A 15,061-nucleotide genomic window follows, 5' to 3' on the forward strand; every position below is an offset into this window, starting at 1 on the left:
TCTCTTTAATATCCTAATTCTATAGGAGTGATACTTGCATTTCAAAAAATTCTATTTAATCAGAATGAAAGCTATACACAGAGGGAAGGTCAATGTGTCTTGATTTGAAAGCCTGATTTTTACCTTTACATTTTTATTTTATGAGGCATGCCCAATTCTCTGCCTCTTAAAGCTTAAAACATCATCACAAAACTACAAATCAAACCATAAACGGGTTTCCCTTAAACATAAATCGTGTGTTACTTACTTGACTGCTACCCTGTTGGATGTATCCTGTAGGTCACTAGGGTCAAAAAGTTGAGATTCTTTAAGGCCGAGCTCTTTACAACCTCTCAAGAATAAGATGATATTGTCCTGGGAGGAAGAAAATAAATTCAAGTCTGTATTACTTCATTTTATCTTTATGAACCAGCCCCTTCTCTTTAATAGTCCAAATTACTGGAGGGTCGGCAGTCATGAAGGCAGCAAGAGTCAGGTCTAAATCCTGGCTTGCTGGATTAAAAAAAGTCATACTTTGTTAGGATACTCTGCTGGAGTAAGCAGACATGTCAAACTTTTAAACCCTCAGCCATGTCAAATTCATTTTTCCCCTTTACCTTAACACATTTTTGTAAAACTGCAAGTAAAATATCATTGAAAAGCAGAACTTAGCATCTTTTGGAGGAACCATACCCAAAACCAGATATTCCCTATTGTGAAGTTTTGTCCATATCTTATCGCCTAGAATCTGGTTCAAAATTTATATTAAAAATTGGTTTTAGTGCCAGAGTGTCATCTTCAATGAGTTTTGTTTTTTAATTGATCTTCTAAAATACATTCTTTATCAGTTGTTTTTCACTGCTAATACCTTTTTGTGGACATAAATGGAATTAAATGGGAAAAATCTAAACTTAACTGGGAAGATGGAAGGAGCAAGGAAAGCCTTTGAAAATAATGCAAAAGACCCTCCTAGTGAAAACATTTTGCCTCTCACAGGTACAAATATACTTTGAACTGGCAGAGTAGCAGGCACCGTTGACAATCAAGGAGGATTTGGGTCATCATCTGTTGGGAGTCATTAAAAATGAACAAATGGCTTTGGAAGGGATTGCAGTTGTGGGCCATCCTTTTGGAAGTCCGGGGTGTTAGCAGCAGGTTCAGCAGTTACAAGGTTCTGTTCTCTTCCTGAGAGACTTCTGATGATAGCTGGCCTTGCAAGTTAGTAAAAGTTATAGAAGAGGAATGATAAAGGTTGGGTCCAGAAGCCAGATCATGTCAATCCATCTGAATACTGTAAGAAAGATGCTACAAAAATCTGAAATGATGGTGGTAGTTACTGAATCATGTATTCACCCAAGTGCAGTTCAACAAAGCGAACAGAAAGCAGGGGTCTACCCAACTATCCAGTGTGTAGGCAGGATTCTAAGATGACCCCCAAGAATCCCACTTCCTAGTGTACATATCGTGTATGGTCCGCTCCCCTGGAGTACCAGTAGAACCATAAATGTAAAGAGATATCAATCACTCTGTGGCTATGTTACTAACCAGTTGGCTTTGAGTTAATCAAAAGAAAGATCATCTGATTGGGTCTGACCTACTCAGAGGAGCTTTTAAAGGCAGATAAAGTCAGGGTTCCTGGTGGCCATGTGTTTTAAAGCTGTAAGGAGATGCATTCTGTCAACAACCACATGAGCTTGGAGAGGCTTGGGTGAAGCTAAACGAGGACCTCAGCCACCCCCCCCCCCCCCAGTACCATGATTTCAGCCATGTGAGATCCTGAGCAGAGAACCCAGTCATGCCATGTCCATTCTTCTGACTGCAGAACCTAAGATGATAATTGGGTGTTGATTTAAATGGGCGCTAAATTTGTAGTAATTTTCTATGCAGCAATAAAGAAGATTAATATACCCAGGCTCAAAACAACAAGGGCAATAGCAATAAACAGCTAATATTTATTTAGTCCTTTTTATATGCTAAGCATTTTCCCAAGAGCTTTCATCCTCATTTACAGATGAGCAGTTGGAGGCACAGAACTATTAGGCACCTTGTCTAAGTTCACACCGCCAACAAAGGATGGAGCTGCAAAACAACATGGCATATATGAGGAACTCAAGCATAAAATCTGAGGTCAGCACCCAAGGAAGATGATGCTACAGAGTCAAGGGCTGCTCAAAGAGGGCCTTGAAAACCCTGGAAGGCAGCTTGTGAAAGTCACAGAGGGGCTGGGATCTGAGAAATGAATGCCTGGATCTGCAGCAGAAGAAGATGATTGGAGAGGTAGACAGGGTGAAGGAAGGACTTAAAAAGAACAAGATAGGAGACAGAGAGACCAATGAGGAGAGACTAGAGTCTCACTTTCCGCCATGGCCCTTCCCAGAATGTGTTCTTTCTGGTGTCCCTGGATTTTTTTCAGCAGGCAAGATGGGCGATCATTCACAAGACCTGTGTCATTCAGAAGGCCTCTTATAGACTAACAATGAGCTGGTCATATTCTGAAGTCATCTATACCGGACCAGTCTCTCCTTCAATTACCTTTCACATTTTAAAATGATCAAATTTCTCCTTGGAGTTTTTCTATGTTCCCTCCCATGTCCAAAGATTTATCTATATTCAGGTAAGTTTTTTTTTCTAGGGCATTCAACTGGTTGGATACATATTTCTAGGGTGTATTTCTGGTTGGTCTGTGAGCTGTGAGGGCTTCCAGCCTGGAGCAAAGCAAAGGGTGTGTCCTGGTACTCTCTAGGAATCATTTGCAAGCACAATAAGAGGACCAGACCTGTAACTACCATGTGGTTCCATAGGAAGCACATGAGTGGGGCATCTCTTGTTCTCAAGAAAGGTGAGGAGGCACGTTTTCATATGCATACCCAGATGCCCAGATGCATGTCTGAGCACCACGCTGTATTCAGCACACAGATTGCAAACACAAAAGCACTGTGTTACCAGCCAGGCTGACCAATTTGGGCTGGGAGATTTAAATAACTGCAGGTCTCCTTCCAACTTCTTGCTGCAACCTAATGACGCTGGACGGGAGCCAGACCCCAGTCAGGAGAAAAGCCAGAAGGAAGAACCCTCCAGCCAAGAGCTAACAGGGGCCGCCACCAGAGCAGGCAGGAAGCACTGTGCCTTTAATTATATAAAATGCAACTCGCAAATTCCCAGCTGCCCTGCTCTTCACACTGCGATTTTTCCACATTTACAATTCCAAGCAAAACGTGCATATTAGTGTTTTAGTTTCAGAAGCCAAGCAGTACAACAGCAGCTCATTTCCAAGGGAGAAATGGAAGACACTGATTTATGATAATGACCATTATATTCAACTCTTACTAATGTAATATTATTACAAACCTATTCTGATTTTGTAGGGCTTCAAAAGAAGTTCTTTAAGACTTTTTTAAAAAGTCAATGTCATGAAAAAGCAAAATTGGACATTAAAGACACATGATGACTGAACATGATCTATGAGCTTTGACTGGATCCTTGATCCAAAAAGAAAAAGTAATTGAGGCTATAAAAGTCCAATTTAGATATGGCCTATATGTTGTATGATGTTTTGATTGAATGTTAATTTCCTTAGACATGATGACGACGAGATTGTGGTTATATGAGAGAATGCCTCAACTGATTGATTGATTGACTGATTGATTTTAGAGAGAGAAGAAGAGGGAGAGAAGAGAGACATTGATTTGTTTTTCCACCTATTTATGCATTCATTGGTTGCTTCTTATATATATGTGACTTGACTGTAGATTTAACCTGTAACCTTGGCATATTGGAATGATGCTCCGACCAATTGAGCTAACCAGCCAAGGAGAATGCCTTTATTTTTAAGCAAGTATATGAATTATTAGGGATGAGTTATCATAACGTCTGTAACATGATTTCAAATGGTTCATGGTCAAAAATGTATTTGTGTGCATGCATATAAGAGAGGGAGAGAGAGAGAGAGAGAGAGAGAGAGAGAGAGAGAGAGAGAGAGAGAGAATATGAATGAATGTGGGCCTGACATGGAAAAGGAGATACAGCAAATACAGCAAAAGATCAACAATTAGTGAATCTAGATCAGAGATCGGAAAACATTTTCTGTAAAGGGCCAGATAGTAAGCATGGCTGTGTGGGCCTGTGGTGGTCTCTGACTGAGACTCACCTCTGTTTTGTAGCCAGACAATTCATAAACAATCGGGAGGGTCTGTACTCGCACACACTTTATTTACAAAAGCAGGCGGTGGGCTGGATTGGGCCCAGAGTGGAGCCCACCAGCCCTGTTGCAGGTAAGTGGTTATGCAGGCATACACCATGCCATTCTTTGGACTTTTCCGTACATTTGAAAATTTTCAAAAATTTTTTTTGGAAAAAGGTTTTTTACATTTGTAGAAATTTATTCAACTACATGGAGTTACGACTTCACTAGCAAAGCCAGTTTCATAAAATTCAAGGGAAAAACTCAGTCACCTCCGAGACAACTATTGCCAAGTCACTGAGGTAAATGTTTAAGTACTGCTGATGGAAAGTGACCATTTCTGGCTAACTGGGAAACACTGTAACACGAGTCTCCATCCAACACAGATGTGTAACATACAGTTCCTAATAGAGTCCATTTTGTGCTAGACTCATATGAATATATGGATTTATACTGCTGTTTATGTAACTAGCATGCATTAATTCCGTCTTCTTCTTGGCCCTGTGGTTTCCCATTTCATTAACCTGTGGGCCTGCAGTGTGTATGAAAATATTCCCCAGGGGCCCGGGGTTGAGGTCTGGGCTTTCCACCCTCCCCGGGACCTCTTCCCTGAATAAGTCCTTGTACTTCGCTCCCCTCCCATCTCACTCCAAAGACAAGATGTAGGAAGGCCCAGGAGGATCTTTATCTCCAGAGTGTAGCAGTGTCCTTAGCATATAGTGGGAACTTACTAAATATTTAGAATAAAGTAAGTACTAAGTTCTAAGTACTCATAAGAATGAAAAAAAACCCACAAAAAAAACAAAAAGAAACCAACAAATTCCTAATAGGTAAAAGAATAAGGACTTATAAAAAAAGTCTCTTATCTTCAAGATTAATTTTCATGATCCATTAAGTAGCTGGAATAGTTCAAGATACATATAAACAGAGGTGTGACTTCAAATTAGACAATAAAAGCGAGAGAACAACAAATTTATCAAGGAACACAGCATAACAGCTTTGGATCAGAAGGACTCTAGGTAGAGTCCCACTCAGCCTTATCCATGTATTAGCTATGTGACCTTGGGCATAGCTCCTAACCATTCTGAGCCTTAAATTTCTATTCTGGAAGGTGGGGGATGCCATAAACCTAACAGGGACATCAGAATTAAAGAAAATATATAGTAAGAACACAGCCTAGTGTCTGGTACTTTCTGGGACACTCATTATATAGAAGTTATTATGATGACACTAGAGGCCCAATGCACGAAATTCGTGCATGGGGCGAGGGGTCCCTCAGCCTGGCCTGCGCCCTCTCCCAATCCGGAACCCCTCACTCCTAACTGCCTGCCTGCTCTCTCGTGACCGCTTTGTTCACCGCTCCTTACCATCGCCTGCTTGCTTCCTACCACAGGCCAGCTCACTCCCTACTGCTCGGCTCACCGCTCCTTTAGCGCTGCCTCGGAGGCAGGAGAGGCTCCCGCCAGGGCCACCGCTGCCGCGCTTGCCAGCTGTGAGCCTGGCTTCTGGCTGAGCGGCGCTCCCACTGTGGGAGCACACTGACCACCCGGGGGCAGCCCCTGCGTTGAGCGTCTGCCCCCTGGTGGTCAGTGCGTGTCACAGCGACCGGTTGTTCTGCGTAACTGCCGCTGGGCTTTTATATATATAGATTCTTGTCAACTCAGGTCAGAGAAGGCGAGATGAAGAACAGTTTATCCACTCATGAAAAACAGACCAGTATGTATTTACAGCCCTTGTCAGGGAGATGGCAAAAAGGAAACAAAACAAAACGAAACACATGCAGTTGGTGTTTTTGTTTAGTAACTGTTATTAACTGTCAGCTTGGTGCTTTCACACGGGCAGCTTCAGAAGCAGGCACAGGCTATGTACCGGAAGTCCACTTGTAAGGTAACGGCTTGTAAGTCATCGTTTGTAATTATCCTAGAGAAATAATCTTACATAGTGGTTCCCAGCTTAGACCAGAAAAGCCTACTTAATTCAAACTGTCCCTGAAGGGGAGTAATAATTCCATTATGGAACCTAACCGCTGAGCAGAACAACATTTCACTGGGAAATTGCATTCAGAAATGCCAACCACACGTCCCTCTTGGCTGTAGCTGTAGTCGGATAGAGGATTCCAGAGGCCAGAGAAAAGGCTTCCTTGCCCAAGGCAGTGCCATGGGAGGAAAGGGCAAGAGGGAGGGGAGTCAGCAATTCATTCCAGTGCAGCCCCCCGATCCCTGCCTCATCCAGGCCATCTCCCCCTTGTCTTCAGAAAGCAAGCAAGGACCTGCTTGCTACTTCCCCTTTCTCCAGCTGTCATTTCCAACCCGAAAGGGAGTCTCTCTTTCCTTCATCCACTGCAGAGTAGCGAGCAGCTTCCCGGCTCTAAGAAGGCACTGGTACTTAGTGTTTCTCTAGAGAAACCAGACAGGCAGTGGGAAGCCCCTTCTCTGCCTGATCTCTTTGGCTTTATTTCCTTTACCACCAGTAGGGAAAGGCCAACATGATGGTGGAAGTGGAGTTCACAGGAAATGAAGGTAACGCTCATTTGAGTTTCAAATGAATCCAAATGCCTATGCCGCTAGGTATTTTAATGCAACATGGCCCTAGCCGGTTTGGCTCAGTGGATAGAGCATAGGTCTGTGGACCATAGGATCCAGGTTCAATTCCAGTCAAGGGCACGTACCTTGGCTGCAGGCTCCTCCCTGGCCCGGGCCCTGGTCAGGACTTGTGCAGGAAGCAACCAATTGATGTGTTTCTCTCACATCGATATTTATGTCTGTCTTTCCCTCTCTCTTCCGCTCTCTCTAAAAATCAATGGAAAAATATCCTCGGGTGAGGATTAGAAAATTATAAAATAAAATAATAAAATGCAAGATGTATAGAGTATCCATATAATTTCTATAAATGAAAAGACTAGGTGGAAATGTCAAAATGGAAACTGGAATTAATTACATCTAGTGAATTTATTACTTTTATACATTTTCTATAATAAATATTTACTTTAGCCCTGACCGGATTGGCTCAATGGATAGAGCGTTGGCCTGTGGACTCAAGGGTCCCAGGTTTGATTCTGGTCAAGGGCATGTACCTTGGTTGCGGGCATATAACCAGTAGGCAGTATGCAGGAGGCAGCTGATCGATGTTTCTCTCTCATCGACGTTTCTAACTCTATCCCTCTCCCTTCCTCTCTGTAAAAAAAAAAAAAAAAAAAAATCAATAAAATATATTAAAAAAAATAAATATTTACTTTAAAAATCTTATTAAGAATTAGGATCTTTCAGAAAGATTTGCAAGTATATCTCAGAAGACCCAGTTTTTTTTTAGAAAATCAGAAACCAGCCCTAATGTTACCTTTCTGTTTGGAATAATGTTACCTTTCTGTTAAAGCTTTTTGAAACATGGTTTTTGTTTGGTTTTCTACATGTGAAGCAAACAAACTCACTTTATCAGAAATGCAATTATGAAATTCAGAACCGAAGGGATATATTACCAAAATATCTCCAGGAATTTCCCTCACAATTAATAGAATTCAGGGATTTCCTGTACCTGCCGTGTGTTCACGGTTGCTCTCCCGGCCTGTATGGGTTCCAGCCGAGCTTGGCCGACACCCAGCCACAGTCAGCACTCGCCAGACTTCCAAGGCATTTGTGTTTGCCGGGAGCTCTGAATGAGGATACCAGGCCTTCTGCGGAGAGGCAGGGGCGGCTGGTTCTGCGGGGAGGAACTCTGGGGAGGTTTAACCCAGAGGGTGGCAGTGGGGCGGCTGCTTGAAGAAGAACTTTTATGGGTGTGAAGTGAGCAGAGGCATAGTGGTTGCAGCAAGAGAAAGAAAGGCTGGGGAGGTGAAGGAAACGATGAGAGGTTCGCTTTGGGAGGGCTGTGAGAGCCCTGCCAGGGATTTGGACTGTTCTCTGGGCGGTGGGTAATCAAGACCAGCCGATGAGCACAACAGCAGTCCTGGGACCTGACTGTTGTTCTAGGAGAATATGCCGGGTGTTAGCCAGAGAGCTCCAACAGGCAGAGAGGGTCTGTTCAAGAGATTATTACAAGAGCCCAGGGAGAGATGTGGAAGCCTGAATTTAGACAGGAGCAATCGGAGCAGAGAAAAGGAAGAGGATGCGTGCATCCCTTCTTGGCTTGGCTGTTGAGTGGATTTGGGAGTAGAGGATGAGGAGATGGAGGGGGCTTGGGCTGATGCGAGGGATTTCAGCCATTGAGACCCATCTGCAGGAATGGAGGGAGATTTTTGGGAAATGGTAATAATAAGCTTGGAACATTCCGTATTCAAAGAGCTATGGCTTAATGGGAGCTTATATTTGTGTCTGGAGCTCAGAAGTGAGGCCCCAACAGAACAAGCAAGTTTGGAATTTACCAGAATGCACCCACAGCAGACACTGGGGAGAGCATGATATTGCCAGGAGAGTCCAGACAGAACAAGAGAGACTAAAGCAGACCATGCAGAAAACCGACATTTAAGGATGGTTAGAGGATGGGGAGCCCCTTGTACTTGAAGCAAACAAGTGCCGGAGAGGAAGCAGGCAAGTCTACCAGGGAAGTCAAGTGAGAGCACTGTGCAGGGAGCACTGTGGGTCCAGCACCAAATAATGCAGGTCTCAGCTCTTCCACTGACTGGCTAAATAGCCTGGTCTCTGCCTCAGATTTCTCTTCTAAAAGTCTAAGTCCTTGCAATGGCCTACAAGGCCCTACAGGATGTGCTGCCCACTACCTTTCTGATCCCCTCCCCACCACTCCCCCTCTCCCTGCAGCCACACCCAACTCCTGTGGGCCCCCTATCAAGCCAGGTAGATACCTGCCAAGGCCTCTGCACTGCTCTCTCTCTTTTTTAAAACCTAGATATTAATTCGAACCATCTCTGAAACAAGTAAACATTCAATAAATATGCATAGAGCCCTAGCTGGTTTGGCTCAGTGGATAGAGCGTCAGCCTGCAGACTGGAGGGTTCTGGGTTCAATTCCAGTTGAGGGCACATGCCAGGGTTACAGGCTTGATCCCCAGTAGGGGGTGTGTAGGAGGCAGCCAATCAATGATTCTCATTGATGTCTCTCTCTCTCTCTCTCTCTCTCCCTTTCCCTTCCTCTCTGAAATCAATAAAAATATATTAAAAATAAATAAATATGCATAGAATAAATAAATGAATGATTTTTAAAAAATGGGAGCCTGGCTGGCATGGCTCAGTGGTTAAGTGTCGACCTATGAACCAGGAGATCAGGGTTGGATTCCCAGTCAGGGCACATGCCCGGGTTGCGGGCTCAATCTCTAGTGGGAGCCATGCAGGAGGCAACCAACCAATAATTTTCTCTCATCATTGATGTTTCTATCTCTCTCTCCCTCTCTGAAATCAATAAAAATATATTTAAAAAAATAAATTTCAAAAATGGGAATACTCATAATGTCATAAGGCTGTTGTGTGGAATTAAGTATGAAAATATAAGTAAAGTGCTTAGAATAGAACAGTGGCACAATAACTGTTCTCCACTGTGATATTTCTGTCTATTAGGAATGGACATCAATGAATGAGCTTTCTGGTTAGAAAGGTATTACTGACTTTTGGGAGAATTTCAGTGGAATGACAGGGTAAAAACCAGATTGCAGGAAACTAAAGTCAGTGTAGAATAAAAATGATGGAGAAAACACACAGAGGCACTTTTGGGATGTTTAGCAGGAAAGATTATGAGATAGAGTGGCAGGTCAAAGGAAGGTTGGTTGATTGTTTCCTTCAGGAAAGCTGCGGGTAAGGCTCCCTACTTGTCCAGGGCTCCCTTGCCCCTCTGTCACCTCATAAACAATCCTCATCTCATCTGAAGTTTGAGCCATCAGCCCTCACCATAATAACCTTCTATCTTACTCATTTCTGTCACAATCACGGAGGACTCTGGCACCAGCGTCACCGATTACTGTAGTCAACATTCTAGGTGACTTTAAGTTCTCCGTGGGCAACCTGTTCAACACCTGGCGCTACAGTCCTTTGACTTCCTCAGTTCCAGTGGTTTTTACTTACACACTCTGTTTCAGGATCATAGTCATCAGCCTGTGAAACTTTAACTCCAGCATCCTACTCCTTGGCCTTAGCCCCTCTCCCTCCAGAGTTCTCGTTACTTCTTCCCCTGCTCTTTCATTCTAGACTTTGCCCTTTTCCTTCAGACCATTTCTCTCTCCCCTCATTGCCTAATTCCCTTCCTGATCCAGGCCAGGCCAGTGTGACAATTCAAGTACTTGCCGGCATCTCCAACATCCCCACTTCGCTGTGTTTCTATTAGGGAGCAAGGACTAGGAAAAGGAAATAGCACTGATGGAATAGTCAGCCTTGGAAATGAGCCTGGCAGCTTACCCAACCAATCAGGTATGCCCGCTCCTCATATTTCTACCTGGAGGGAAGCACTCTTGGCCCCTCAATGTTCCTCCTCAAGGCTGCTTTGGGAGAAGGAACGGGGGTAGCGGGGGAGGCGGTGAGAGGGGCATGCTCAGAAACTATGGGCTTCCTCTCTGTGGAAGACAGCCTGGCTGTAGGACACCTGTGTCCTGTCTCTGCCATGTGGTAAGAGGCCTCTCTCTGTGGGGGAGGCCTGTGGTTGACCAGCTGTGCTAGGAATGGGTGGATAAATTTGTTTAATTTAGGAGTGCGGATTAGCAAACTCACTTGGCTGCAGCTCTAAACCTCATGCTGTCCCATTTGTTTCATGAGAAGTAAAGCTGATATTTTGATCTCTGACTCCTATGTTTATGTCTCAGCTGGGAAGGAAAGAGAGGAGAATTATGGACTGATAACCCAAAATCCCCAATGCTCTGCTCCTGGTGCTACTGGAAATAATGGTGCTGTTATGGGGTCTGGAGCTGCTACCAATTTATGAGCTGCCACCTCAGTGGGCCCCTCGGATCCACTTGGTAATCCTTCTGGGCATCCCTCTCCTAGTCCTCATCCAGGGATTTACAAGCCCCCTTTTCCTTCTTCTATCTCTCTGCCATGCCTTCTTGTCTTCCCCACCAACAGACAGATGTCATCAGCCCCCAAATGTTAAATCCTTTCACTTCACCCATCCCAAGTTCTGTATCTAATAACTTTTTTTTCAGGATTTAAAGTTGGATAATTTAAGGCCTTTGAAAACAATCTGTTAACATTTTGTCAGCAATGGGAGCAAAATGTGACTGTGTGTTAGAGTGAAGATCAAACAGCCAGCAGTTATGCTATGTTAACTTTGGTTGAACATTTTCAAAAATTTTCAAAGGTATTTATTGCATACTTATTGTATGAAAGGCAATGTGCTAAGTGCTTTGGTCAGGAAGGGGTCATGGTGAGAGTGGGACTCTATTTGCACGTGAGAGAAGTCCAGATGGAAATAGGTTTATATTGGATTTCAGAGCTCAGTACCTCCCAGCCTCAGAGAGGGTGGGGATGCCGCTGACCCTTTGAAACAACTGGGAACCAGGACCTCGTGTATTTGGAACCCACAACTGTGTCACTCTTGTCTGCTTGCTCTGCATTTGGCCTACTTGCCTTCAGTGCACACAGGTTTTTCTCCACATGGATCCCTGCTTCCCACAGTTCATACCCACAGTCGTCACCTCTGACAGGACTAATTCTCTTTTCCGCTTGCAGTTCAAAAAATATCCCAGGAAGAGGAAAGACCCTCCCTGGCCTGCCTAGGGTCAGGCTCCCTTCCACAATGACTAACAGGATGGGGTGAAAGAAATGAATCATTTTAATCAATGGTGAGGGAGGATTAGAGGCAGGGAGCAGTTTCCAAAAGAATAAGAATGTGATTTCCTAGGAAAGGGGCCCAGGGCAGACAAAACCAGCACCACTGGCTACCTTCACAAAAGTGGACCAGATGTGGGTTTTTCTCTGAAAGTTCTTAGAGAGCAGAATACAGAATTATTACCACCATTGTTGGCATTCTAAACACAGCTGGTGAAATTTAGTTTTCCTTTAAGGATGTTCTTCTGAAAGAGTCTGTGCACTGAGCTGTAATGCTGCCTCAGTTTCCCGAAGTTAACAGGCCTAAGGCCAAGGAGGACCAACTGCAGAAGGAAGCGGGCACAAGTTACTTAATGAACTCGGTTGGAAGAGCTTTCTCAAGCACAGCCCCTCCCCAATACAGTATTTGGAGCTCTTTTCCCCTCAGGACAGTTAGGGAAGTAGAGTGTCCAATCCTAAAGGCTCCAGCATCTTGATTTGACCTCTTTCTGGATTCCAGACTCGTGACCATCCATGTAGCAGCTGCTTCTCTTCTCAAAGACTTGACATTGAAGCCCACATGAGAGTCAGCACCGCAATGGCTATCTCAGAAGAACTGGGATTGGAGCCTATTGGAAAAGCTGTCTAGATTCCAAAGCCTATATCCCTCCAAAAAGTTACTGAACTAGTCTCCAAATTACTAACACTGACACTCAACATAAGCATTATTATGTTATATTGCCAGATTGTTTTCCAGCATAATTCACTAATTGCATTTTGGGAATTGAATGAAAAATAGCTTTCAGTTATGTTAGAACAAAACTGCTTGAACCATCTATCATACCTCATTGCACAATACTCAGATATTTGACATATGCAATATGACTTCAGCATGTCTCACAGCAGAGGTAGTCACACTATGGGCCAGGATGACATAAACGCAGAATTGAAAATTAGTATTTAGAAACTTTTATAACAATCTGGCATTCTAACCACATCCAAATGTGTGACCAATGGGCACATCTCATTGAACAGGGCATAGACCATTTTAGGATGTTGTCCAAACTGCATGTTGTTGGAAATGTGTAGTTAATGGCAATGGGATCACATACCAGTCCAAATTCGATTAGAAATTAAACAAACAATAACAACAGAGTAGGAACCAAAACCACAATTTTATATCCAGTAGAATGGCAATTTAAATTGCGATGATAAAAAAACTCTGAAAATGGATAGTAGCAACGATTGCAACAACATTGTTAATGTACTTAATGCCACTGAATCACACATCTAAATATGGCTAAAACAGTAAGTTATATGTCATGTATATTTTACCACAACCATAAAACTTGTTCTTCATTATAATAGTTTGATAATCCTAGACCTGTCCTAGAGTATGTCCTAGGGCAGTGGTCGGCAAACTGCGGCTTGCGAGCCACATGCGGCTCTTTGGCCCCTTGAGTGTGGCTCTTCCACAAAATACCTGGCCTGGGCGAGTCTATTTTGAAGAAGTGGCGTTAGAAGAAGTTTAAGTTTAAAAAATTTGGCTCTCAAAAGAAATTTCCATCGTTGTACTGTTGATATTTGGCTCTGTTGACTAATGACTTTGCCGACCACTGTCCTAGGGGGATTTTGGATCAAATAAAATTTGGAAAATGCTTCATAAAATACCCCCCGCTTGGAGTTCATAATGCTTAGGCTAACAGTTCTGAGAAATTCCTTACTAAGAAACTCTTTTAATTTTAATTCAGCATTTCTAACACATATTGGACTTCAAACCCTTTTTACATCACACATCTTCCATTACCTCATGAAACAGTTTAAGAAAGGCTGGGCCAGATGAACTACTGAAACACGGTTTGTAATTTCACACCACACACAAATAAGAGTGAAATCGTTGTCACACGTAGGTTGTGGCCCATAATCTAACACTGTCAACCTCTGGTGAGACCCTCCAATCAGTTTCTATGCTGGTGATGCCAACCCCCAAGACAAGCGAGGCTGATAGGAGGCAAACAGCCAGGGTCTGGTTCATCTCTGCATCCTTCAGGCTTCACAAGAAGCATACATGTCACACGTGGCTTTACAGGGCTGCGAGTTAAGAGAACGATCGACTAGTTAGGGGTGACCCCAGGAACAAAGCACTTCACAGTCTAGGTCAGACATGTGGATGACATTAGAAAAAGAAACAGGCTTTTAGAGGGCAAATGAGTGTGCCACGCAGGAGCCATATTGATAGATCTAAACACCATTACCCCTATCATATTGAGAGGTCACAGCCTCTCTAACTGAGAAGGAGAAAAAGCCAGAAAGAAAGGAAATGCCACAAAGGCAAAAACCAAAAGCAACCTTTGCCCTCATTGACATATACCACGGCCTGAAGTAATTTTAGTTTTTAAAATGGTGGGCTGGAGGAGAGGTCACTGAAGATGTTCCGCTGATATTAAAACGTATGTGAAAAGGAAGAAGTGGTACGCAGAGGAGGAATTCGGAGCAAAAACGGGATAATCTGGTAAAAACATCACCGCCACTCCTCTCATTCTTTCAAGTTTATCGGGTTGTTAACCCAAGTTGGGGCTGCCTTTACTATTCCAAATTTTTTTTATGTAACTCAAAAAAGGTGTGGAGAAAAGACCATCTTCAAATAACTCTAGAAATCTCTACTTCGTAGTCCTGTATAAGTGGAAACCACATTTCATCTTCAAGGAAAGTTTTTTTTTTTTTAAAGTATATTCAAAATAATAAATTTTCTATGGTTACTGGCTTCCTCTTTCCACGTTAGTTTTTGGCCTAATTTATACAATAAATCTAATGGGCAAGTTATCTTGCAAATAACACCTAGCACATTCTTGGCATCTTTAAAGTGTTAACACGTTGCATATGCTGTTCATTTTCACCAAACAAGATATCTGAGGGAAAAAGTCACCAGAGAAGGGGGTGAGCTCAGGAAGGGACTGGGCCACTGGTGTGGCTGCAAAGGACCCTGTCATGTGCACTGGGGGTTTTGAAGGTGTATCGATGGGGGTGGAACCAATGGATGAAAAGTACTGAGACCCCATAAGGTGTTTGGGCTTTGCAATTTCTACCACATTTAATTCTAGCAACCTAGCTTTAAGTATGCTTACCTTAACAGATGTGGAGAAAAATGATGTTTAAACTAAGTTCAATCAAATTGTTATTTAACTAGAGGCCCGGTGCACAAAATTCGTGCACAGGTGGGGTCC

At 43.3% G+C, this 15,061-nt stretch overlaps 1 protein-coding gene across 8 annotated transcripts in view; it reads right to left on the minus strand.

Annotated features, from left to right (window-relative positions):
- Positions 1-15,061, minus strand: part of LIMCH1 (LIM and calponin homology domains 1) — a gene marked incomplete at its 5' end in the record, with an annotated part of 329,460 nt that overhangs the window by 98,566 nt on the left and 215,833 nt on the right. For all 8 annotated transcript variants that reach the window (XM_080656359.1, XM_080656356.1, XM_080656358.1 and 5 more), the window contains one exon: positions 248-354. In XM_080656359.1, the coding sequence (XP_080512485.1) occupies positions 248-354 (107 nt within the window). The remainder of the gene's footprint in view (positions 1-247; positions 355-15,061) is intronic.

The sequence above is a fragment of the Plecotus auritus genome (assembly GCF_963455305.1).
Source record: "Plecotus auritus genome assembly, chromosome: 1".
Lineage (NCBI taxonomy): Eukaryota > Metazoa > Chordata > Mammalia > Chiroptera > Vespertilionidae > Plecotus > Plecotus auritus.